The 26176-nt window shown below is 45.4% G+C and overlaps 2 protein-coding genes across 8 annotated transcripts in view; one reads left to right on the top strand and one right to left on the bottom strand.

The window, feature by feature from the left end:
• Nucleotides 1-8896, bottom strand: part of Fanci (FA complementation group I) — a 66416-nt gene extending 57520 nt beyond the window's left edge. The window contains exons 1-3 of the mRNA XM_004852762.4: nucleotides 8707-8896; nucleotides 5157-5259; nucleotides 3186-3258 (exon numbers count right to left, since the gene is read on the bottom strand). Coding sequence (XP_004852819.1) covers nucleotides 3186-3258; nucleotides 5157-5240 — 157 coding nt within the window. The 5' untranslated portion in view covers nucleotides 5241-5259; nucleotides 8707-8896. The remainder of the gene's footprint in view (nucleotides 1-3185; nucleotides 3259-5156; nucleotides 5260-8706) is intronic.
• Nucleotides 8897-11133: 2237 nt separating this feature from the next.
• On the top strand, nucleotides 11134-25649 carry Rlbp1 (retinaldehyde binding protein 1). Of its 7 annotated transcripts, XM_021264809.2 has the most exons (11): nucleotides 11134-11284; nucleotides 12172-12300; nucleotides 14593-14728; nucleotides 16181-16245; nucleotides 16883-16970; nucleotides 17092-17220; nucleotides 18683-18887; nucleotides 20029-20207; nucleotides 23300-23458; nucleotides 24764-24874; nucleotides 25107-25649. In XM_021264809.2, the coding sequence occupies exons 3-11, from the start codon at nucleotides 14696-14698 to the stop codon at nucleotides 25263-25265; spliced, it is 1128 nt and encodes a 375-aa protein (XP_021120468.1). In that variant the 5' UTR covers nucleotides 11134-11284; nucleotides 12172-12300; nucleotides 14593-14695; the 3' UTR covers nucleotides 25266-25649. The 7 variants fall into 7 exon arrangements, with proteins under 7 accessions (XP_021120468.1, XP_087044503.1, XP_004852812.1 ...); XM_087188377.1 differs by lacking the exon at nucleotides 12172-12300 and having other exon boundaries at nucleotides 11150-11284; XM_004852755.3 differs by lacking the exons at nucleotides 11134-11284; nucleotides 12172-12300 and having other exon boundaries at nucleotides 14407-14728.
• Nucleotides 25650-26176: the final 527 nt, after the last annotated feature.

Raw genomic sequence — 26176 nt, 5'->3', positions numbered from 1 at the left:
AGAATGGCTGCTATCATGAAATCAACCAATAACAAGTGCTGGTGGGGTTGTGGGGAGAAAGGAACCCTTCTGCATTGTTGGTGGGGGTGCAGACTGGTGCAACCACTGTGGAAATCAATATGGAAATACCTCAAATAACGAGGATTGGAAGTCCCATTTGACCTAGCTATTCCTCTACTGGGTATCTTCCCAAAAGAATTAAAAGAATCATACCACAGTGATATATGCGCACCCATGTTTATAGCGGCACAGTTTGTAATAGCTACAACTTGGAAACAGCCCAATTGCCCATCAAATGGAGACTGGATAAAGAAGATGTGGTTTTTTAATAAAATGGAGTACTGGGATTCCAGCATGGCTGATTAGAGAAGGAGGAGTGATAGAGAAGCTGGAAGGAGAAGCACTGGATAACGCAGGGACTCTGAAACATGGACTCAAACACACCCAGTGATTGTATAGAAGATGCACATTCAACTATTTGATCTTTGACAAAGGAGCCAAAAATATACACTGCAGGAAAGATAGCTTCTTTACTGGATGGTGTTGGGAAAGCTGGCTGTCCACATGCAGAAGATTGAATCTAGACCCATATCTTTCACTATATACTAAGCTAAAATCAAAGTGGACCAAAGAACTAAATGTTAAAAAAGAAGCATTTAACCTGCTGGAAGCTAAAATAACCCAAAGTCTTGAAGTCATAGGCACAGACAAGGAATTCTGGAAAGAACTTTGGTTACACAGGAAATAGTACCAAGGATCAACAAATGGGATCAGATCAAATTAAAAAGCTTCTGTACAGCAAAAGAAACAACCAAGAGTGAAGAGACAACCTACAGAATGGGAAAACTTTTTTGCACCTATTCCTTAGAGGACTCATATCTAGAATATATAAAGTACTTTTTTGGGGGGTGGGGTACCAGGGATTGAACTCTGGACCTTGCGCTTGTGAGGCAGGTGCCGGAACCACTGAGCTAAATCCCTGGCCCTATAAAGTACTTTTAAAAAAATCAGGCCTCTCAAAATAAAAGACCCAATCAATAAATGGGCAACTGAAATGAATAGACATTTCACAGAAGTACAAGTGGCCAATGGTTATTTGAAGAAATGTTCCACATCTCTGGCCATTAGAGAAATGCAAATTAAAACAATGAGATTCCATCTCACTCCAGAAAGAATGGCTGTCATCAAGAAATCAAATAATAACAAATGCTGGAGAGGATGTGGGGGGAAAAGAACCCTTCTACATTGTTGGTGGGAACGTAAACTAGTACAAATACCATGGAAATCAGTATGGAGATTCCTCACAAAACTAAAACAAGAAATTCCATTTGACTCAACTATTCCCCTTCTACGGTATCTTCCCAAGAGAGTTACAGTCATCATACTACAGTGATACATGCATACCCATGTTTATAGCAGCATGATTCTAATAGCTACATCTTGGAAGCAGCCTATATGTTTTATCAACAGATAAAAGGACAAAGAAAATGTAGTATTACACATAGTGGAATACTACTCTGCCATAAAGAAAGATAAATGACTTATTTGTAAGAATAAGCCCCATTATGTTCCTTTATGTAAACATTATGTACATGTGTGTTAATAAAAATAAAAAAGAGCGAAGAAAGAAATTTTTTTAAAATGGAGTACTGGGCCAGGGATTTAGCTCAGTGGTCCTGCTGCCTGCCTTGCAAGCTCAAGGACCCGAGTTTGATCCCTGGCAAACCCCCCAAGAAAAAAAAAAAAAAAAAGGAAAGGGTGAAGGGGGTGAAGGGAGGGCAGGGGAATGAGGAAAAAATAAGAACCAAGATACATCATGTAGAAGTATACATCATGTAAAAGATACATCATGTAAAAGTATAAGATCCCAATGATGAATGCAACTGTATACCAAAAATGTACCAATAAACTGAATGGAAAAGGGTGGGGGCTGGCATGTAGCTCAGTGGTAGAGTGCTTGGCTACCATGCATGAGGCCCTGGATTCAATCCCTAGTACCACAAAACCAAAAAAGCACAATTGTATAATTTAAGAGGATGAATTTTTTTGGTGTACGGATATTTCAATGGCAACATTAACTACTGGTCACATACACAATCAATTTAACAGTACTGAGATGATTAGAAGGTACTGTAGGCGCCATAAATACTGTACTTGATAAATCATGATACTTTTAAGCTAGGCTTTCCAAATTTATGTTTTTAAATACAGCTAGTAACAAAAATGGGAACCATCATAACTTGTACAGATTTGTCTGACCAATAAACTATTCCTTTTTTTTTTTTTCTGATCAACTATTCTTATCTTTTTTTTTTTTTCGGTACTGGAAATTGAACTCAGAACCTTATGCCTGCCAGGCAGGGATGGCACCACTGAGCTAAATCCCAGGCCCTTGTTAATCTCTTCTACTTAGTATATAGGCAGCTGCCACAGGTAATCCTACAAAGTGTTCAGCAAGTTTCCATAACAGTTGAACCAGCCCATTTTGGAAGTTCTTTTATGAAAAGGAAGACTATCGGGGTTTTGTTTTTTGTTTATTTGGTCTTTTTTGGTACTGGGGATAGAACTCAAGACCTTGCGCTTGCCAGGCAGGAGCTGTGAAGACTACTGTTTTTGCATTCAATTTTCTTAGGGGAAGAACAATACCAAGTTAATGTACTTGTTTTGAGTCCAAAGGCATTTTCATTTTTGCCTTATACAATTTCATACCATCTCAATTTATAAAACCACTGTGAGTCACAATGTGAATAACAAAGAACTGGTCCTTGTTCAAGGTAAGGAAATAAATGTGTCTCACTGGAAATTAAGAATTTCTGTGAAGGGCCCAAGAGCTTCCATTTCATTTAACCCCAGAGCTGCTCCCTCTTGTCAAGCACAGATCAAGTACTAAGCACTGTGGTCACTTCATTACAATTTTACAAGCACAAGTACACCAAAACAGATTTTATGAAAAATACATTCTTTATAGGCTCCAAAATAAGCAATATAAGCTCAGGTAGCCACTCCAACTCCTGTTAATAAAATACTTAAGTATCCTAGACAAGAGGCTGCTGCTTTAGTTGATTCTGTAGAATCCCCAAAACACAGAAAGTATTCTAGTGGGGTTCAAACAGTAAGAAAACAGTGCCGGATGTGAATAAACCTACCAATGAATCCAGTGAGACAGAATGAAAATTAATTATTACCTTTGAAGATGGCTCTCAGGAGTGCTCCAGTGGCCTTTCCTTTCACTGCATGATTCCGAAGGAGATGAGTCAACTGCAATCAAAGAAAAAGCTGCAAGTCTCTGGCAACAGCTACTTTACCTGTCAGGTTCAGATCACTCAGAGACTCCAAATATTACAAATGCATAAATTGCTTAGACAGAGCATGATAGGTCTTAATAGGATCCTGAGCTGTCAATACTAATGCCTATTCAGACATTCATCCTACAACTGAGTATCTAATCAGTATTATATAATACTGTGCCATGTCTAGGGGACCTACCTTCATCAACAAATACTTGTGTTAAATACAAGGGTGAACAAGGTGGGTATTATAACAGTAGGACAGGAAAGGGTGACCAAAACAATTAGAAAAAATTCTGTAAAGGAAAGAGCCTGAGACAGACAAGAATTAAAGACAGGGAGGCAGCTTTGGCTACAGCGGTCAAAGCTTCTGTGAGGTAGGTGACATTTAACCAGAGACTTAGAGGATGAGAGACAGCTAGTTATGCAAAGGGTAACATTCCCAGCCATTATTGTTTTTTTAAGTTTTGAGACAGGACCTCACTAAGTCACTAAGTTTTCCAAGCTGGGCTCAAACTTTTTTTTTTGGTACCGGGGATCGAACTTGGAACCTTGCACTTTTGAGGCAGGCGGCAGAACCACTGGGCTCAAACTTTTGATCCTGTCTCAATCTCCCAGAGTGCTGGGATCACGGGTGTGTGCCAGCATGTCCAGCTAATGTTTTATAATTTTTTATTTTGAGCTAATTTGTGAGACATTCCATTAGATGAACTGAAATGCTTCACAAATCTGTAGAGAACAAAAAGTGATTAATACAGTGGTAAACAGAGATCAGGATGGAGTGAAATTGTTGATCTTGTTAATCTCCTCCTCTATTTCCAGGCTCTTGAAATAGTCAAACTCCAGCTTATGCCTCTGGGAAGGGCTGTACACGTGGTACTCGGCCCTGGCTGTGAGGCACATTTTTTGTTCTCTGGTTCCTGCTGGAAGATGACAACTCAGTTGCCCTAGCTGCCTGTGGCCAGCAGCTCCCCATGGTGTGGTTGAACTTGAACTCCACAGTGGAGATGCTATTGGCTTCGGTCACACAGCTGTAAGCTGTGGTTAATTTTCCTGCGCAGCTGTGTCTGGTTCGCCGGGCGTGCGGGTCCTACCACCACCGCCCGAGCCTAGTAGGGCCACGGGCTGGGGATAGACAGTCTGCAGGTGGCCGCGGGTTCAGGCACTCGTGGCCCAGGTTCATACTCTGTCCAGTGTGCACACTGCCATATGTGCCCCAACAAGGTGGCAGCCCGAGGACCTGCATGTGTGGAGTGGCTCAGCACTGCGTGCTGCCTTTCACTGTGCTGCACTGTGCTAAGAGCCAGGCAGCTGAACTTGGTTTTCTCTTTTACCAATACTTTAAAAATATTTTGGGGCCGGGGATTTAGCTCAGTGGCACCGCGCCTGCCTTTCAAGCGCAAGGTCCTGAGTTCAATCCCTGGTACCAAAAAAAAAAAATTTTTGCACCTTATGAATTTATTTTAAGAGAAATAATGAATGAAAGGGTATCAACAAGCAAAATTAATGCCTCATATCAATGACCAATCTGGATATTACCTTCAACTAGGAATATTCTAAGGACCATAAATGTATATTAATAGGCATTTGTATATATATTTGTAAAACGCATTCTAAGGCTATCTGTAAAAAGCAATCTATTCTTAGGCTGTTTCACATTTAAATTTGGTCATAAATACCCTTAAAGTTGCCCATTTATCTCACCCCCCAATTCCTTTATATCTATGAACTATTATTAAACAAATCTATATCTCTAAGGAGAATGGTGACGAGATAAAGTAAGAGTAAGCTCTTTCTCTTTCTCAAATGCCCTTTAAATCTGTCATCATGCTTGACATTTGCTTTTCACAGGACAGGCTTAATACTCACATCATCTTCTTTCTGGGTTTGAAGAAATTTCTGCAGTCCGTCTACTGTTTTATCTGTTGCTAGTGACAAAATTTTCTGGTCCATTATTGTTTGTATCAGGAAACTGTAAGGAAAAAATGTTAAGAGCTGGATGAAGCTTCCAGAAGTTATTTTTCCTTCCCTGCTTGAGTATTTCACACCTACTGCAGACAACACATATAATGGGTGGTCAATAGGTTAAGAACTACAAACTGGTACATATGAGTAGGTGATTCTTATCTTTTTTTTTTTTTTGGTACCGGGGATCAAACTCAGGTCCTTCTGCTTGTGAGGCAGGTGGTGGAACCACTGAGCTAAATCCCCGGCCCTAAGTGGTTCTTATCTTAACCAAAGTACTCCTTTGGGGTGGGGGAGGCTGAGACAGGGTCTCACTGTGTAGTTCAGGCTGGCCCCAAAGAGGAGAGAACTCCTCTCTTGCCTTATCCTCAGCCTCCTGAGTGCTGGGATTACAGGCATGTGCCACCATGCCCTGCTTAGCCAAAGTAATCTTGAGAATTTCCTTATAGAAATCTATACTCTAATCAAGTGATTTCAAAATTTTTGTCTGCATTTTTAGCATCTATTCAGCACAGTCTAAAATCAAGCTGTTTAAAAATGTATCAAATAAATATATTTATACAAGAACATTAAAAATATGTAATGAAGTAATATTGGCTAAATTAATGAAAAAACCAACAGCACTGTAAATGCTGTGTCAATTAAATTATAAACTATAATTGTGTTCAAAGGTCAAGAAGGCATCCCAACAGCTGGGTATGGCGGTGCACTGTGATCCCAGAACTCTTAAGAGGATTGCTGTAAGTTCAAGGCCAGCCTAGGCTACACAGTGAGTTTAAGACCAGCCTGACTTAGAGTGAGACCCTGTCAGAAAGAAAGGAAGGAAGGAAGGAAGGAAGGAAGGAAGGAAGGAAGGAAGAAAGAAAGAAGGAAAGAAAGAAAGAAAGAAAGAAAGAAAGAAAGAAAGAAAGAAAGAAAGAAAGAAAGACAGACAGACAGGCAGGCAGGCTTCCTAGCAGAGGAAAGCTTGAGCTGGAACTTAAATTTAGCTAGTCAAGACAACTAGGTGATATACATTAACAGGAAGGAGTACCTCATGAATACAGGTGTTCATATGAGAACTGAAAAACTTATTTGGGAAAATGAGTAGACTGGTTGAGACCAGGTTCAAGTAGGAGAAATGTGAAGGTAAAAAGGCTAGGGAACCAAGATATATCATGTACAGGTACAGATTCCCAATGATGAATGTCATCATGTTGTATACCTAAAATGTACCAATAAACTTTATGAATAAAAAAAGGCTAGGAAGATAGGGTGGGAATAAACTAAGCTGTAAGATCTTAAATGCCAAGTTAAGGAATTTAGATTTTATTCTGTAAATAACTGAGAACTATCAAAAACTTGAGCAAAAGAGAATCTGACGAGGTTGAAACTGAATCGTGCACATCATTGTGCAGTTAAACTGGGGAGCAAGTATAGAGAACGAACAGAGGCCAGGAGTCCAGCAGGAGGCTATTTTAATGGTCAAGACAAAGGGTTGTACTAGGGTGGGCTTTGGGGACTGGAAAGGAAAGGATGAAAGGAAGCACATTAGGCAAGTAAGATTTAGTGAGTAGATATGGAAGTAAGAGGGAAATCTGACTGACGGAAAGAAAACCTGTTTCTGCTCCTCCTCCTGTTTCCCATCTCCATAAATGCTACCATCATCCACTCAGCTGCTCTGACCAGAAACCTGGGCAACATTCTTAACTTTGCCTTTGTCCTCCACGTACACTAGCAAGTCCTGTCAATGTGACTTCCTAAACATCTCTCCAATCTGTCTATTTCTCCCTTTCTCCACTACTCCACATGACTCCATCAATCTCTTGCTGAACTATCACAATGAGATTCCTAAGTGATGTTTTCAAAGACAAACATCCTCCCTCCAAAACTATCATCTTAAAAGTCTCCAGTGGCTTAGCATTGCTTTCATATTAGTCCCAGATCTTGAAATCTGGATGAAAAAGTCCTGAAGATCTGACCAGTGTCCATCTCCCCTTCATCGCTCTATATTCTAGTACACTGAATTGCTTTCAGTCCTTCAAATCCCCAAGTCTCTCCTATCACGGGCGCTTACACATGATTTTCCACGTGGAACTTAAATACTCTTTCCTGTATTCGTCCCCTCTAAACTTTTATTGCTAATTCCTACAAAGCTTTCAGAACTCAACTCAGTCCAAACTTCCTTAATGTTCTTCTATTATATCCTACCAACTTTTATATTATTTGTAATTATTAGACTAACGGTTATAGCTCCCACCAGACTATAAACTCCACAAATGCAGGGACTACATCTGGTTCCGCGTATCACTGTATCTTCTTCAGCACTTAGCACAGTATCTAGCTCAAACTAAGTACCTAACAAACACTTACTGAATACTCCTACAATGGCCAAGATACTGGGCCCAGCACTTTATATTCATTAATCAGATACTCCCTAAAACCCTACAATGTATTACCAGCCCCATTCTTTACTTGTTTGAGGTGGAATCTAGGACTTCATTCATGCTAAGCACCTGCTCCAACACTGAGCTACACCCTAGCCATGGCCCCATTTACAGAACTCTGAGGTTCAGAGAGTCAGGAATTTCCCAATTTCCTCAAGGTTAAAGAGCTAGTAAGTGACAGAGAACTGAAATCTAAATCTGTCCAGCTCCAACCTCTAAGATCGCATGCTTTTTAACTATGCCCAGGCTGGAATCTGAGCGCAGAGAGGATGTACATTTGCTAAGATCGGCCTAAAACCACAGCTGACAGGGGGTCTGGGATTTACCTCTGTGGTGCGCCACCTGCCTCGCAAGCGCAAGGTCCTGAGTTCGATCTCCGGTATCAAAAAAACAAAAAACAAAACAAAACAAAAAAACTAGAGCTAACAGGCAGATGGCTGTGAAGTCCCTGTGAGCACAGATTCCTTGCTAAGAGGCCAGGAAGCGTCAGAGACATAAAATTAAGACCTGAGGACAGTGAGGTCCTTCCATTCCCTGAATGTAAGACAAATACGAACTTCTATAAAACGAAGCAGCTAATGAGATCGTTAGCGCTGAGGTCCCTCGGTGCATCCCAGACTGGCTAGTAAACTACATGGGTGTCTGCCCACAGGCACTGAGCTACAAACACGAAATGGGGCTCACAGAGATTTCCCAGAAGTAGGAAGTGAACCTTGACAGTGTGGGAGAATTTACCAAGAGGCGGGTCTGGGCAGGGCGCAGTGGCATACGCCTGTAATCCCAGCACTCTGGGGGATCGAGGCAGGAAGATCCTAAGTTCGAGCCTAGCCTGAACAATTTAGCAAGACCCTGTCTCAAAATTAAAATACAAAAAAAGGGCTGGGGATGTAGCTCAATCCCCAGCACCAAAAATACAAAAAATAAAAGGGCGAAAGGCAGAGTGTCGCACGCCCCAGGAGGAAAAAACTGCAAAAGCCAAGGCACGCAGCCAGCGGACGCCGACCTCCCGGGCCGCAAAACATACATACCAGAACGCCTCGTGGAAAGGGGAGCTTCCTGTCCTCAGAGACTGCTCTCTCCCCGCGGCCCTGTCACTGCCCGGGCAACGCACAAAGGTCCTCTATACAGTCACCTCAACCACCTCCGCAGCCTCAGCGGCCCCACCGCCGCCTTCGGAAAAGGCCGCTCCACGGGACGCAGCTGCACTTCCGTCACCCAGGGCAACAGGTCCCTCCCCCGAAGGCCACTTCCGTTGTTTTAGCGCCCGCGGGTGGGGTGTACCATTAAATTTGAGGGGGTGGGGCCTTCCGGAGCTCTTGGGCGTTCCCACTCACTGTCTTGGGTGGCGTGGCCTTTTCTCTGTCTTCCTCTAGCTCCCCGTGGTTTTGTTGTTGTTGTTGTTTTTCCCCGGTGGTTTTTTTTTTTCCGGCATTGGGCATTGAATCCAAAGCCTTCACATTATGCTACATCCCCAACACTTTTATTTTCAAAAAATTTATGTTGAAACGGGATCCCGCTAAATTGCCCAGGCTGGCCTCGAACTCTTGATGCTCCTGCCTCAGTCTCCCAGAGTGCTGGGATTATAGGTGTGTGCTACCACTATATATACCGCTATAGGTCCATTTTATTGTTTTTTTTTTCTTTTTGTGTATTGCAAGCTTGTCGTCCCCCCCCCCACCCGCCCCAGATTGTTAAACCAATTTAGTTTGAAAATCCTCTTTGAACAAGCTTATTCACAGACTTTGACCTTTGACTCCTGCCCTTATTCCCTGGCCCTGCACAATCTTCCATGACAACAAGGCAGAACTATTTATTTCTTGCGGTACTGGGGTTGGAACCCAGGGCTTTTTCACTGAGCTACATCCCCAAACCTTTTTAAAAATTTTTTATCTTGAGGGGTTGGGGATGTAGCTCAGTGATTCTGTTGCCTGCCTCGAAAGCATAAGGTCCTGAGTTTGATCCCTGGTACCCCCCAATTTTTTTTTAATTTTGAGACAGGGTCTGGCTAAGTCACTAAATTGGCCAGGCTGGCCTTGAACTTGTCATCCTCCTGTCTCAGTTTAACTGGAGTGCTCCAGCAAACCCTGCTGGGGCAGATCTTTCTCAGTAGTCTGAGGCCACCTTCTTGAGGGATGGCTTCTGGTTGCTGTCAGACTCCCTTCCCACTGGGACGCTCACTCATCACTGTGTGGTTCTAAGACGAGTGCAGAACATCTCATTTCTCTTTTCTCATTTCTCAAAGCAGCAGCTGCGCCGGGAGATTCTCTAAGGTCCTTCTGAGCCCAGGACACTTACTACTCTTACTGCTCATGGAAGAATGGAGTCTGCAGTGACCAGACTCTTCCCATGTGGTGCTGCTTCCCCAAAGAGCTGGGAGATGTTGCCTTTCCAGGTGCCTGGGGGCACTTGTGACTCTCCGGGCAGCCACAGCAGAGGCAGCAGTAGGTGCTGAACACTGAACCAGCTTTAGGATGACCCAGACTCCTTTTTTTTTTTTTTTTGGTAGTACTGGGGATTGAACTAGGGCCTTTACACTAAACTACATCCCCACCTTGTTTTTTATTTTGAGACATAGTTTGGCTAAGTTGCTCAGGTAAGACTGGAACTTGCAATCCTGCCTCAGCCTCCCAGATTGTTAGGGTTACAGGTATGTGCCACCACTCCCAGCTTGATTTGCCCATTTTTAAATGGACAATTTCCACAAGCTATAGAGAGATCTGTAACTCTTCCATCTGAGCTCTGATAAACTAAGTCATTTATTCATTCATTTTTAAATGGTCGGATAACATGCACACACAAAAGTACTATTTTGTGAAGTGAGAAAATTATGTAAAATTCACATTTCAGTGTCCACAAATAAAATTTTATCGGGACACAGTCCATTCATTATACCTGTTTTGAGTAGTTGGACATAGAACCCTCTGGCCCTTTGCTGGGGTTGGGGTAGACACTAGATGGCAGTTTGGCTATGGAGATAAAGGAAGCAGGGAACTGAGCTAAGGGAGTGGTCTGAAGCAGGAGGTTTGCAAGTTTCCACAGGTGGTCATATGAGACCTCATTTTGTAGGAGACCTGTGAGTTAGTCCTGCCAGACTCTGTTCACTCCCAACTTTTCCCAGTTTGGTGTTCTATGAGAAAGTGATTCTGATAAAGCAGTTATACACAACAGGTTAGGCCTTTGCCTCCCCCCCACACACCATGTTTTTGTCATAAATGTAACCCTTTGTGCTTCCTATGTTCCTGCCCAATGTATCAAAATGTTCTGTAACTGTTTGTGTTCTGCATTTACCCGCCCAGTGTATCAAAAGTGTTCTATTCAAACAATGTAACTGTTGTACCTCCTACACCTAAGGTTTCAAGAATGTTCTGTGTCTGGAGAGGTTCCTGGGGGTCAAAATTTGGAATGCTTAAAACTTTTCTGGGCCAGCAGTCTAATAAAAGGTTTTTCTCCATCTCTTCAAGTGGCTTTTGGATTCTTCTGTCTCCAAATGGCTGGAGGTTTAACCAAAGCTGTAACACTTGAGCTGTCTCACTCTCCGCCAACAATTTCACTCTACTCCTACCTGGAAGACTAGGGTGACAGCTGAGCAGAACAGGACAGGGCAAGGTGAGTCCCCTTCCCTTCCCCTTGTTGTTCCAGGACTCTTGGGGTAGGAGGAGGCAGGAGAAGGGCCGTGAGCAAAGTCAGGGCCAAAGAAAACTCTTCCCCCAGCCCAATTTTGTCAGGGCCAGGCTGTTGGCTTGGGGGTGTACATTCGTCGTGTACAGGAATGTTCAAGATGGAGTAGTCCATTGCCTGGCATCCACCGAGCCTCTCTGGGGCACCTGTGGGTTCCTCCTGTGGGGCCTTTAAGGGCTCCCACATCAACCACCTCCCATGAGTCTCTAGGGCAGTGCTTTTCCAAATTGCATATCAACAGTGATCTCCTTGTTAAAATTAAACAGTTTTAGGGCCGGGGATTTAGCTCAGTGGTTTTGCCACCTGCTGTGCAAGCGAAAGGACCTGAGTTTGATCCCCGGTACCAAAAAAAAAAAATTAAACAGTTTTAAATAATTAAATTGAAATGAGATCATTAGGACAGGCCCTACTCCAGTCCAGATTCTAATGTGACCTGACTGGGAAGTGCCCAAGACTACATTTTTAACAAGCTTCCCCCAATGCTGTGGTCCCTGCTGATCACTGGGCCACACTTTCAGAGTAACCAGGTTCAAACCAGTACCACCCCTGAGAATTATAATTTGAGGAACACATGTAATTAAAGTTTTAAAAAACTTTGACAAGTAAAAGTAATTCGAATATATTTTTAACCCAATAGTCCAAACCATGAGCATTTGAGAAATTTAAACCATACAAAATTGTTAAAGAAAGACTAGGGGTTTACTCAGTGGTAGAGTATTTGCCTAGCATGTGCAAGGCCAGGATACAGCAATATAAAGAAAAATTGTTAATGAGATATTTAACACTCTTTTCTTTGTACTGTCTTCAAAATCCAGCCTGGCCTGGTGGCACACACCTGTAAGCCAGGAGGTCCTGTAATTCAAGAGGCTGAAGCAAGAGGATTACTGAGAGTTTGAGACCAGCCTGTGCCTCATAGTAAGTTCAGGGCCAGCCTGAACTACATGGTGAGACCCTGTGTCAAAATAAAATAAAACTCAATAGTTATTTTATATGTAGGGCATATCTCATGTTGGACTGTAAATTTTTATGAGAAGTAATTCATCACAAAATTTATACTTGAAAAATAAAATTATGTGTCTAAGTTGTTCCAAATCTATTTAAAAAGTTTTCCAAAAACTGGGCCTCCTATCAGTTTTTAAATTTAAATTTAAATTACTTAAAAATTCAGTTTAAAAGCCAGGCATGTAAAATGATTAAAACAAATAATTGATCATTTGAAATAGGAAGAAAAGGTCCAAAGGGGTAGGGGAAGTAGGAGGGGAAGGGGAAAGAAAAGAAGCGAAAGGAAAAATTATGAGAAAAGGAAAAAATGGAAACAAAGTCTTTGTAAATAGGGCAGGGTGGAGGGGGTGAAGGGAGAACAGGGAATGGGGAAAAAATACGAACCAAAATACGTCATGTACAGGTACAAGTACCCCATGATAAATGTAAACGTATTGTATATCTAAAATGTACCAATAAAAGAATTTAAGCAAAAAAAAAAAAAGAGCCTGTAATCTTAACACTCAGGAGGCTGAACTATAGCAAGGCTCTGTCTAAAAAAAACCTAATTAAATATATAAAATCTCTTAATTTAAAAAAGCAGAATTTTAGTTCTTTAGCTGGGCATGGTGGTCTACACCTGTAATTCCAGCATTCTGGGAGGCTGAGGCAGGAAAATCACAAGTTTGAGCCCAGCTTGGGTAATTTAACAACTTAGTAAGTCTTGTCTCACAATAAAACAGGGCTGGGGATGTAGCTGAGTGTAAAGGCCCCAGGGTCAATCCTCAGTAGTTCAGTAGATCAATCAATCAATAAGTCAGTCAAACATTTCAGTTCTTGGGTCACATTAGCCCATTCAGGCTATGGTAGAAAAGCTATGTGTGGCTAATGGCTACTGTATAGGTTACAGCAATATCAGGATGATAGAAGTGAGGGATCCCCAGCTCCAGAGAGAACTTGGAAAGATAGCAACCCAAGAGCTAGACAGCACCCAAAACAGGAGTTCAGGGGAGAAAGTGTTGGAGCCAAAGAGCTTGGGGTGACTCAGGTGCATCCCAGGATCTCAGCACCAAGCATCGCAGCCTGCTCTAGAGCAAGGGGCTGAGGGAGGCAGGCGAGGGGAGGGTTGGTCCCAGGTGGCTCCTTCTGGACTGTCTCACAGCCCCATGGGTGTCTGCAGAGATCCCACACCTGTCAGTGTGGGATCAAGTAGAAAAGCAAGAACCATGTCTGGGGAAACGATCTGGGGGTGTAGCTCAGTGGTAAAGCACTTGCCTAGGATGCATGAGGCCCTAGGTCCCATCCCCAGGATCACAAAACAAAAAACAAAAACACTCGGGAAAAATCAGAAAGCATTTCTGGAAGTGGTTCCAGAGAATGCTCTGTGCACAGGGGCCTGACCTTGCCCGGGGCAGTTCTGGGAGGCAAACCAGAACCAAGAATAGCATTACAGGAGAACTGTCTGATGCCTCCTCCAAATACCAAAGCAGAGGCTAAGGAGCCACCTGCTGAGGGGTACAGAGTGTCGTCTTGCTGTTCAGAGGGCTGGATAATCATGTTTCCTCCACCAAGGTGCCTCCTGATTCTGCATTTGGAGTAACTGCCTACATGCTAGGCAGCTAAGAGCTTGCACTAAGCACTTTGCTGCCATCTCATCCTCCCTAACACCGCCATGAGCTTGGTCCTCTAACAATCCCCACTTCTCAGAGGAGGAAACGGAGTCATCCAGGGGTGCAGCAACTTTTCCCAGCCAGAAGGTGCTGGAGCTAGGATTGAAAGGTGGGCAGGAGCTAGGAGTATAGCTCAGTGGTAGAGCACTTGCTGAGCATGTGTGAGGTCCTGTGATTCATCTCCAGCAAAACACACATACAAACACACACACACAAAAGTGTGTGCAGTCTGCTTCCCGAGCCTGTCCCTACTTCTGTACCGCACCCCCTAGAACAGGCTATGATTTCCCAACTGGCCCCACTCACTGTGGCTGTGGGAGAGGGCAGGGCACAGCCCTGGATTTGCCAGAGCTATCATTGCACCTGGGATGACACATACAATTTCCCTTTGCCTCTCTGCAGCTCTCGCTCTGAGTAGGAGCCTCTGGGAGCTTGAGGAGCAAGAGGGCTGGGAAGAGGGATGGAGCTGGCCCAGATTCCAGCTTCCACATGGCTGAGCAGAAGCTGGGGCAGAGCAGGAGTACACAAAGGAGAGCTTTGACAGTGTCTCCAGCCAGGCAGGCCTCTCTCCTCTCCCCCCTACAGCTGCACTCACCCGTTCTGGGCCTCCCAGGAGCCCGACTTAATGGGAAACTGTGGGCAATGAGAAGTTCCTTGTGACAAACTAATCCCGACCTGCTGACTGGATATGCCCCCGTCAAGGCTGCCACCAGAGCTCCAGGTCAGTGCAGGTACCAGGTAGCCCCAAGGAGGAGCTGCTGACCTGGCAGGTAAGGGGGCCCTAGATAGGGGCGGGGAGTTGGGGAGCAGAGGGGAACCCGCATCCTAGGCTTCTGTACAACTGAACCCCTGTGTGCCATTCTGCAGTATGAGGACCCATATGATGGCAGCTGTAGCAAATACCAAGACAGAATTCCTGGTAAAATGCAAACATCATGAGGTAGGCAGGTCACAAATCTGAGCCCAGCCTGGGTAACTTAGGAGACCCTGTCTCAAAATAAAATACATTTTTTAGGGCCAGGGATTTAGCTCAGTGGCTCTGCCACCTGCCTCGCAAGTGCAAGGCCCCAAGTTCGATCCCCAGTACCAAAAAAATAAGTAAATAAATAATAAAATACATTTTTTTAAAGGCTGGGGATGTAGCTCAGTGCACAGGTCCTGGGTTCAATCCTCAGTATTGAAAAAAATGCAAATTTCAGATGAATAACAAATCCTTTTTTGGTCTAAGTATGTTCCAAATATTGATATTATCGTGTTTTATCTGGCAACCCTAGATGGCAGAGAACAGCAGGAACACAGAGGGCAGGGCAGGCATTATTTTCATTGTATACAGTTCATAAATAAATGTTTTTTTCAATACCAGTAATTCCCCCCTACCTGAGTTCCTTGGGACAATTCCATCAGCCTCTGCATTTCCATTTCCAGAAAAACCTAAGTGGCACTCAGGAGCCTTTCAGCCTATCTGTCCCTATGCCTGCATGTTTTAATGGTTTACATCTGGTTCCTGTGGGATTTCAGCCCCCAGAACTTTCCTGCTCTTGCTGGGACTGCAGAGTGGGAGGAGCTGGGAGTGAAAGACCCTCAGCTATTCCCCCAGATCCTCCAGGTCTCTCTGTGTGCGTTAGGTTGATGCGAAGACAGAGAAGGGGGACTCTGTCCTAGAGCACAACCCTGAGCTAGGCACATTCCAGAAATGATCTGGTCTTCAATGACAGTTCTTTCCGGTAGTACTGTTATTATTCTCAATTTGCAAATGAGGAAACTGAGGCCCAGAAAGGTTAAATACCTTGCCTCTGGTCACATGTATGACAAAGCCTGATTCAGACCCAGGGATCCCTGACCGGTAAGGTTTCCATGTCACCTCAGCTCTTCTCGGGAGTTTACCTGGTGATGTCTTCACTCTAGGTGTCAAAACAGAATTAATGTCACACAGACTGAAGATTCTAGTTAAAACTTTGCACATGGAACCTGACCAGAGGTAGGAGCAGGATGGTGAATGGTCCTTGAAGGAAGGCGCTGGGGATGTTTAGGCGGGAGACGAAAGAACTGCCTCCAAAAGAATCCAGTGGGAAGAAGCCCAGCTTTGGGTCACGGGAGGGATTTGCTGTGCTGGCTGAACACTGCTTGTGTGGACGTGTTTTAGTTACATTTCATAACCTTTCCATCTGAACAGGGGACAACCAAGACACAGGTGAAATCACACTGCCTTCAACCTGAAGAAACAGAATTGGAACCCAGGTGCCGCTTCTGTTCTGCCTCTGGCTGCCTCTTAGAGCTGACTGGAAGTCCCAGCTTAGGTTTGAGTCCTCACTCCTGGCTATTTTGGGTTGTGTTACCTCAAGTCACTTATTTACTGGGCCTGTTTCCTCCCATGTAAGATGGGAACAATAATGCCAGGCCTAGCTCTGAGATAATGAATTGGAAAATACTTAGTGTGTCAGAAGCACTGGACGTACACCCAGGATTAGGATCACAGAGAAGGAACGCACTGGGAAGCCTCAGGCTGGGACAGGTGGACCACAGAAGGGAGGAGGTATACCTTATCCTGCAGTGATCCCCTCACTGAAAATGGAGCCCAATTCTAGTGTTTTCCTGGCTACACAGCAAGGTCTAAGACATTCGCACAGTGCCCCTTCTCAAAGCAGTGTGGCCCATGATCATCTCCTCCAGAGCCAGCCAGGGTGTTCTGACTTGCAGACTCTTGAGCCCAGCTGGGACCTTCAGACAGAGTCACAGGAGGTGAGGCCCACACACCTGCATTTCTAACAAATGCCCACAGAGGATCTGGGCACACTGAATGTTTGAGACCCACTCTTCTGAGACAATCTCAGAACGGTTTTTCCAAAACCACCGCAGCTCTGACTTCCTGTCCTAGGGCCAGACCAGCTGCAGAGACCAGATCGAAGGAAGCAGGACCCTTGTTTTCCAAGGGCTGTGTCTTCAGAGGGAATATGTCAGAGGGGGTGAGTACCCTGGCTCCCCTCCCCTGTTCGTTTAGGGTCTCAGCAGCCCCATTTGCCCAGCTCGCTCAGGCTGATGGGATTGAGGGCTGCTCTTCCTTCTTCCTGACTCCTCTCTGCCCAGGTGGGCACATTCCGCATGGTCCCTGAAGAAGAGCAGGAGCTCCGGGCGCAGCTGGAGAAACTCACAACCAAGGACCATGGGCCTGTCTTTGGCCTGTGCAGCCAGCTGCCACGCCATACCTTGCAGAAGGTGAGATGGACGGGAGGGCCAGGGAGGGGTGGTCTAGGGGGGCAACACAGGGATGGGGGTGGGTGAGGACATGCCAGCAGCATCCTTACTCCTGTAGAAATGTAGAAATAGCTCATCCTGGACTGCTGGACTGGCCTATTTAGGGCCATCCTGGAGGTCAGGGGTATGGTAGCAGCCAGGCTGACCAGCACTCAGGCCTGCCTTATCCAAGACCACAGCCTGAAGCCTCTGGACTAGGGATCATCCTGGTCTCAGCTATGAAAAGCAGTGTTTTGGAAGTAGCCATAGTGAATAAGGACCCAACTCTGCCCCCACTGGACAGACAAGAGGCCAGAGTTCTGGAAGTAGACCTGCTTGCAGCTTGCTGTGTAGCTTGAGCAGGTGGCTGTCCCTCTCTGAGTCTTGCCTTCTGTACCTATGAAAGCTGGTTGCTGGACTAGTTCAGAGGTGATCAGACTGTGCCCTGGAAGCTTGGCAGGGCTGCCTTAGGGCTATGGGGGAGGGTGAGAAGTGGCTGAGCCAAGTCTGGGCTCCTGGCTAGCCTCTCTGGGCATCTCAAGGACCCCCACCTTGACTCCCCTCCTCTCCCTTCCCCCACTTCCCCTGAGGAGAGCCCTGCCAGGGACTGTGGCCCTCTGGACCCAGCCAACCGAGGGGCCCGAGGCTCTGTGGGAGGAGGTGGGCTGCCCTCTGCTGGGGACCTTCGTTTTGGAAAAGCTCAGAATCAAGACTGGGAGGCAGCTAAAGGACAAAAAGGAGCCTGAGTAGAGTCTGAGCCCTACCTCTTTCTATCTGGATGACCTTGGGCAAGAATATTTCACCTCTAGGAGCCTCATTCTACTCATCTGAGGCATGGGGATGAGAATGCCAACCATGAGAGGTTGTGGGAAATGCATTGAAAGGATTCAGCAGTGTGCTTTAAGGACACAGTGGGTGTGGACAGTTATAATTAGAAACGGGCTGTTGGCAACAAGTCCCCTGTAGATAAATGCAGGACACAGTTTCACCTAACTTTCTCCAACACAACAATCTGGGTGCAGCCAGCACAGACACTGCCCTTCTGCACTGGAGAACAGGAGGCCCAGCAGCAGCCCCTGTGCCCTCTCAGTGGGCCAACTCTGGTAGGAGTGCCACTAAGTGACTTCTGGCTTTCTCCCAAAGTCAAAATGACCATAAAAGGTAAATGTTCTGAATTGATTCAGGACATGGAAGCAGCCACGACAGTGCAACTAATGACACTCAGGAAAGAGGACTTCCAGAACTGCTTCAGAAAGTAGCAAGAATGATGTTACGTTTGAAGCAAGGAGGAGTATTTTGAGGGGGGATTCATAATGATTGCCTTTTACTGTAATATATTTTTATTTAAATTGAAACACTCACCATATCGTCTGATCATACCTACTACATCCTGCTCCTCACCGGCACCCACCTGTAACTCTATGCCCACTCTACTGTGTTTCAGGCCAAGGACGAGCTGAATGAGAGGGCTGAGACTCGAGAGGAGGTGGTGCGGAAGCTGCAGGAGCTGGTGCAGACACAGGCGGCCTCTGGGGAGGAGCTGGCCCTGGCAGTGGCGGAGAGGGTGCAGGGAAGGGACAGTGCCTTCTTCCTGCGCTTCATCCGGGCCCGCAAGTTTGACGTGGGCCGCGCCTATGAGCTGCTCAAAGGTGAGGCCCGAGGTGGCAGGCGGGAGGAGAACATCATGAGGGGTCCACCCTGGGCCTAGCTCTAAGAAGACCCCTTCCTGCCATGAGCAAGTCACTCTGAGCCTCCATATCCTTCCCCACAAAGTGGGTGTGTGTGGGGGGATGGGGGACCAGATTGCCTTCAAGCTCCCTTTCAGCTCTGACAGCAAATAAATGAATGAATGAGTCTGTCAGCACCCGATTCCCGGAGGAATCTCCTCTCGGTCTTGGGGCTCAGTGAGTAGAGCTGGGGTACTAACTCCCCCATTCTCAGACCCACCCTTTGCCCTGGAACCTGCAGGGAGGTGAGCAGGAGCCTCTCTGCCCTACCTTCCCCAGATGTTCATTCCTGCCTTGCTGTGCCAGCTGCTGCTTTAGGATTGTAGTGGAGAGTGACAAGGACCAGAATCCCCTCCCTGCCTTCCTGGACTTTCATTCTAATGGTGGAGATAATAAGCCTGATAAATATAAAATAAAAGTATGTAGAATGGGGCAGGGGATTTAGCTCAGTGGCACCGACCTGCCTCGCAAGCGCAAGGTCCTGAGTTCAATCCCCAGCACCAAAAAAAGTATGTAGAATGTTAAGGGACAAAGTAAAGGAGCCAGGCGTGGTGGTGCACACCGGTGATCCTGGCACTTGGGAGCCTGAGGCAGGAGGATCCAGGCCAGCCTGAGCTACATAGTGAGACTTCGTCTTAAAAAAGGCGGGGAGGGAAGGGGTTAAAGTTTTAGGTAAAGTGGCCTGGGAGGGCCCAGTGCAAAGGGAAACAATCTATTTAATTTTTTTTTTCTTTTAGTACTAGGGATTGAACACAGGGCTTTTGTACTCAGCTACATCCCTGGCTCTTTTGATTTTTTATTTTGAGATAGATTCTTGCTAAATTGCCCAGGCTGTGCTCAAACTGCTGGGATTACAGGTACGTGCAATCACACTCAGTGTATCCAATTTTTTTCCTTTTCGGAGAGGAAGCATGGGGCTCATACAGGCTCAGTGTCCTGCTCCATCACCCACAGGATGGGTGTAGAAGAGCCCAGGTCCTGCCCCACTGGGTGCCTCCCCAGGGTTGGGCTGGCGATGGTTGGCATGGCTCCCTAAGGGGCTTCTCGGCTCCCCCTCTTCCAGGCTACGTGCACTTACGGCTGCAGTATCCTGAGCTCTTTAACAGCGTGTCCCTGGAGGCTATCCGCTGCACCATAGAGGCTGGCTACCCTGGTGTCCTCTCCAGCCGGGACAAGTACGGCCGAGTGGTCCTGCTCTTCAAAATTGAGAACTGGCAGTGTGATGAAATCACCTTCGATGAGGTCAGTGGGTTAAAAAAAAAAGGTGACTTTGGCACATGCCATTTAGTCTTCAAAAGTTTTCTTTTTTTTTTGGTACCGGGGATTGAACTCAGGTCCTTGCACTTGCGCAGCAGGTGGCGAAACCACTGAGCTAAATCCCCAGCCCTTTGAAAGTTTTCTTAGTTACGAGAAATAGTATAAACTTATTTTAGAAAATGATATCTGGGCCCAGGGATTTAGCTCTGTGGTGCCGTGCCTGCCTAGCAAGTGCAAAGTCCTAAGTTTGATCTCTGGTACCAAAAAAAAAAAAAAAAAGTTAAAGTTAAAAAAGAAAGTTCTGAGGGCCAGGGATTTAGCTCAGTGGTTCTGGCACCTGCCTCGAAAGAGCAAGGTCTGGAGTTCGATCCCCAGTAACAAAAACAAAAAGAAAGAAAAAGCTGTCTGGTTGCTCCAACACCACTTATTAAAAAGTCCATCTTTTCTCAAAGACTTGAGGTGTTATCTTTATCATAGTCTATATTTCCATATGTACTAGGATCTATTCCTGGATTTTTTATTCTATTCCATTGCTCTCTTTGTCTATTCATTCTATTCATGCTCTAACACCATACTGTTTCAGTTACAAAGATTTTATGGCATATGTGTAATATCTCTTGGGATAATTCCTTATTGTGTGTGTGTGTGTGTGTGTGTGTGTGTGTGTGGTACTGGAGATAGAACCTAGGGCCTCATGCATGGTTAGCAAGTATCCTATCACTAAGATACACTGCAGCACTCTATCCTTAATACTCTGCTTTTTCTGTGCTTTCTTAGCTAGCTTTTTTTTTTTGAGACAGGGTCTCACTGTGTAGTCCAGGCTAGCCTTCAACTCACTATGTAGCCAGCCCAACCTTGAACTCACAGTGATCCTCCTGCCTCAGCCTCCCGAGTACTGGGATTACAAGTGTGCTCTACCACACCTGGCCTTCCTAGCTATTCTTGAATATTTGTTTTCCTCTGTGAACTTTGAAATTAATTTGTCCAGCTCCAAAAGAAACATTAGGTGTATTTTTTTTCTTTTTTTTCTTTTGGGTACCAGGGATTGAACTCGGGACCTTGTGCTTGCAAGGCAGGCAGGGTGCCACTGAGCGAAACCCCCGGCCCACATTAGGTGTATTTTTATTGGGATAATATTACATATGTAAATGACAAACTCAGGAAGAATCGACACCTTTATAAATGTTATATTCATGGCTACTTGACCCATCCACAAACAGAAGATGCTGTCCACTTTATTCAAATTTTGAATAAAACTATACTTTTGAATTTTCAGGAGTTTTCCTCCTAAATATTGTGCACATTTCTCCTTAAATTTGTCTTCATTATTTATCTTGTTGTTGGTGCTATAAATGGGGCTTTCTCTTCTAATTGGTAGTTGTTTGTATATAAGAAGATTGTTGTTTTTGTGTGTTAATTTGTGTTCTATTGAACTGTTTTTAATGTTTTTGTTTTAAAGTGGATTCTGTGAGTTTCCTAAGTATACCTAATATTATTAAATAAATAATATTTAAATAAAGGTGATACTTTTTCTTTCTTTTTTGGTACCGGGGATTGAACTCCGGTCCTTGTACTTGCAAGCCACGCGGTGGAACCAGTGAGCTAAATCCCTGGCCCAAGGTGATACTTTTTCTACTTCTTATGGCCCTGATGAAAGAAAATTGATTGCATAAGCTGTTACTTCCAACATAGAGTTAAATGGCAAACACCTTATGTTCTTCTTGGTCTCATAGGGGTGCATCTAGTATTTTCCCATGAAATAAGATACTAACTTTAGGACTGAAGCTTCCTTAAGGAAGGTGTTTTTAAAATATTTTTGTTATAAATATTATCTACTCATTTTAGAATACACAAAAATCACAAATCTAAATTTTTTAAAAATCACAAATTTAAAATCATCCGCAATCCTACTCCCCAGATATTTTTTACTTTCTTAGTACATGCTTGCAATGTATCCACTTTACAGTCATCCTGGGGCGTTGGTACCTGTACATAATAGAGCTTGTTTCTGTTTTTAATCTCCTTCCCTCCCCCTCCTCTAGTTTCCCTTTCCCCTTTTCATTCTTGTTGATATTACTAATCTTAGTTCATGTTTATGACACATAATATCCACACCGGTTGAGGTTATTAGGACCTGTACATGACATATCTTCACTCCACCTATTTCCCATCCCCTCCCTCTAACTACTCACCCTAGGTGCCCAGGACCACTTCCCATCTCCAAGAGATCCATCCCCTTGTCTCGTTCCATCCTTCCTTTATTTTTCTTTTAGTTTGTACTTTGCCTTACTCAGAGGAGAGAAACCATATGGTATTCAAGCTTGTGTCTGATTTATTTCACCCAACATTATATTTTCCAGGTGCATCCATTTTCCTACAACTGTCTCAAATATGTCCTTCTTTACAGCCAAGTAGTATTCCATTATATATAGATATCACATTTTCTTTATCCATTCTCACATATTTTTTTTGTTTTATTTTGTTTTTGGTACTGGGGATCAAACTCTGGTCCTTGTGCTTGTGAGGCAGGGGGCGGAACCACTGAGCTAAATCCCCAGCCCCATTCCCACATATTTTTACTACTGACATCCTTTCAATGTGTTTTTCCTACACACACACAGACACACACAAACAAAACAAAACAAAAAAACCACATTTTTTTCTTTTTTTTTTTTCTTTTTTCTTTTTTTCACATTTTTTTCTTTAAAAAGAATGTACAATGATATCCTGTGGACATAGTCTGGCATCATTGATCTTCTGAATCATTTTTAATGCCTCTAGACCTAAATTCCATGTCCTAAACATACTGTCATTGCACCTGTCCCTTATTGTTGGACAATTAGAATGTTTCTGGGAGTTCCACTATTTTGAGTCCAGGATATACACTCTGATGTCCCACCATGGATGTGACATTTAGTGTAATTTCTCGGGAGACACTCACAGAGGGAAGATGTCCTAGATGGAAACCTGGGACAAGTTCTTCCAGTAAAGAATGTGCCAATTAGCTGTCCCTTCAGGGCCTAGAGTCTTAATTATCTTGTGGGTTGGATCTCACATCCTGTTGCTGTGTGTCCCAGATCTTGCAGGCATATTGCTTCATCCTAGAGAAGCTACTGGAGAATGAGGAAACTCAAATTAACGGCTTCTGCATCATTGAGAACTTTCAGGGCTTCACAATGCAGCAGGCTGCCAGCCTCCGGCCAGCGGATCTCAGGAAGATGGTGGACATGCTGCAGGTGAGGGGTTAGCACCTGGAGCCGCCCACAGGTGGTGCCAGTGTCATGATGCTGGCATCATCCTAAGGAGTTGACCACCTGTGCCATAAAGAGCAGTGAGAGCTGAGTGTGGTGGTGCAGGCCTATAATTCCAGCACCTCGGGAGGCTGAGGGAAGAGGATTGCAGGTTCAAGCACAGTCTTGTCCAAATAAAAAAATTAAAAACGGCTGGCGATGTAGCTCAGCATGAAGGCCCTGGTTTCAATCCCCAGCGCCACAAAAAACAAAACAAAACAAAACAAAACAAAAAACAGTGACAACCATGAACACTTGTATAGTGATGAAGAAATGTTTGCCGAATACTCAGTCATTATTTCACTGACTCCTCAAGAGTGTTCTTTCCCTGCTTCCCTGCTTTATTTACCAACCTGGAGGCTGAGGCTTAGCAATGTAAGTGACTTCTCCAGGTCACTCAGTGATAAAATGGTGGAGGCTGGACTTGAATGTACATCTTCTGAGCTGGAACTGCAGGCTGTCTGTCCCTGTGAGTCACACTGCCTCTCTTTGCTTGGGAATTTACCCTGAGGAAGGGTTTCACCTGTCAAGAGCTCAGTCCTGTACACACAGATGTGTCCGCTGCCCTTGCTTAGAGCTGCCTTAGATCCACTCTGTGTGTACGGGGAAAGGGCAAGTGACAGTTGGGAGGCTGCGTGTGGGGGTTGCTGAAGCACAGTGAGGCATGACAGTAGTGTCCCTGTGGTCTGGAAGAGTGTGTGGCCCACTCACTCAGATTGGGTGTGGCAGCACACACCTGTAATCCCAGCACTGGAGGAGACTGAGACAGGAGGATCACAAGTTTGAGCCCAGCCCGGGTAATTTAATGATTGAGCGAGATCCTGTCTCAAAATAAAAATAAAACAGGGCTGGGGATGTAGCTCAGTGTAAAGGCCCTGGGGTCAATCCCCAGTATTGAAAAAAAAGAAAAAGAATTTGCAGCCCACTCTACAGGCAAGTGGATTTGATAAAACTCAGTCACCAAAAACCCAAGCAAAGCTACTATTTCATTTCTTCTCAGCTCTAGGGTATTCTGCACTCTCGGCGGAGGGCTGGGTTCTATGCTTCTGGGGCTTCTTCCTCCCTGCAGTCTGGAGTCCCTGTGAGCAAGGGGCCCCAGCGGCTGGCCAGAGGGTGGAGCTGTCTCCAGGCTGGCCTCGGGAGCAATATGCAGTGCTGGACAAGTCAGTCCCCGGGCCATGGGAAAGGCCTGGGGGTGAGGGGAGCCTCTGAAGCCATCCGCCGTGTGGTGGGGCCTCTCTGTCACTGTAGGACTCCTTCCCAGCCCGGTTCAAAGCTGTCCACTTCATCCACCAGCCGTGGTACTTCACCACCACCTACAACATGGTCAAGCCCTTCCTGAAGAGCAAGCTGCTCCAGAGAGTGAGTTTTCGAGGAGTGTGGGCCAGAGCAGGAAAGAGCTCTGGGGACCAGAGGGGCGGGGTGGTGGGGCAGGGACCCAGCACGTCCACCCGAGTCTGTGCCCTGGTTCTGAGCTGGTGGGGACAGACATGGAGGACTGTGGAGAAAGGCCTTGTCCTCCGGCCCCTTTCCTTCCCTCCGGCCTCCTCCTCAGGGGTCCTCCTGCTCAGCGCTCTCCCTTGCTTCCCTGCAGGTGTTTGTCCACGGAGACGACCTCTCTGGCTTCTTCCAGGACATTGACAAGAACATCCTGCCTGCTGACTTTGGGGGCACCCTGCCCCCATATGATGGCAAGGTGGCTGCTGAGCAGCTCTTTGGGCCCCGGGCCCAAGCTGAGAACACGGCCTTGTGAGGCACTGCCACCATCTGAGCTATAGTTAATATCACTGGCCTCTCCTCCGCTGTCCCAGACCCAGGTTGGCAAAGGGCTGCCTGAGGTGACTGTAGTTTCCCTACCCTCCCTAAGCTTAGGTGAGTTCAGAGGTCACCTTCATCCCAAGTTTGGGGAGGGACAGTAAAGTAGGGGGAGTCCCTTGAACAGAGGGATTGGGGACAGTTATATCCCCATCTGCCTCCGGAAGCAGTAGGACAGTGACTTTGTGTGAAGGTAAATTTCAAAGACTCCAGTTAGGCCTCTCAATAATTTTCTTTGTCACAGAGCTTCACTGCTTAGGGTCTGTAAAAACAGACAAGGAACTGGGGTTATTCCCCCAACAATAAAAAGAGGATCAAAGTGGGAGGACTTAGGCTCAGATGATTTGGCATTCACGGTTATCTTGGTGGCCTGTAGCAGGTGAGGGGTTTTCTGCACAGAATTCCAAGGAGGAAGCAGCTGTGGAGCAGCTCCCCCTCAGTCAGATGTCATCTGATGTGTGCAGTGACAGGAGCTTGGACCTCCTTCATGTCAGGTGGCAGTCATGTCTCCTGCCTCTGTCTTGGAGGGATGGGTCCTCTACACCAAAAGCCCCTTCAGAGACCTGGCCTTGGTATGACTTTAAAACTGGCATCTTCTCAGCTCTCAAGTTACACAGTGGAAGCGCTTGTCTTCAGTATGTTACAGGGAGGAGGAGCTCATACTAGCCAATCTGCATGCTTTGACACATGCTTTCCTCTTACAGAACTGGCTTTTTTCAAGTGGTTAGTGACTTTTTTTTTTTTTTTGGTACCTGGGATCAAACTCTGGTCCTTGCGCTTGCAAGGCAGGTGGCAGAACCACTGAGCTAAATCCCCAGTCCTGGTTGGTGACTTTTGAGTGTGTGCTCA

Source organism: Heterocephalus glaber, unplaced genomic scaffold (assembly GCF_053883595.1).
Source record: "Heterocephalus glaber isolate CG9 unplaced genomic scaffold, H.glaber_assembly_v1.0 deba00001531, whole genome shotgun sequence".
Taxonomy (NCBI): domain Eukaryota; kingdom Metazoa; phylum Chordata; class Mammalia; order Rodentia; family Bathyergidae; genus Heterocephalus; species Heterocephalus glaber.
This window is presented reverse-complemented; position numbering and strand designations above follow the sequence as displayed.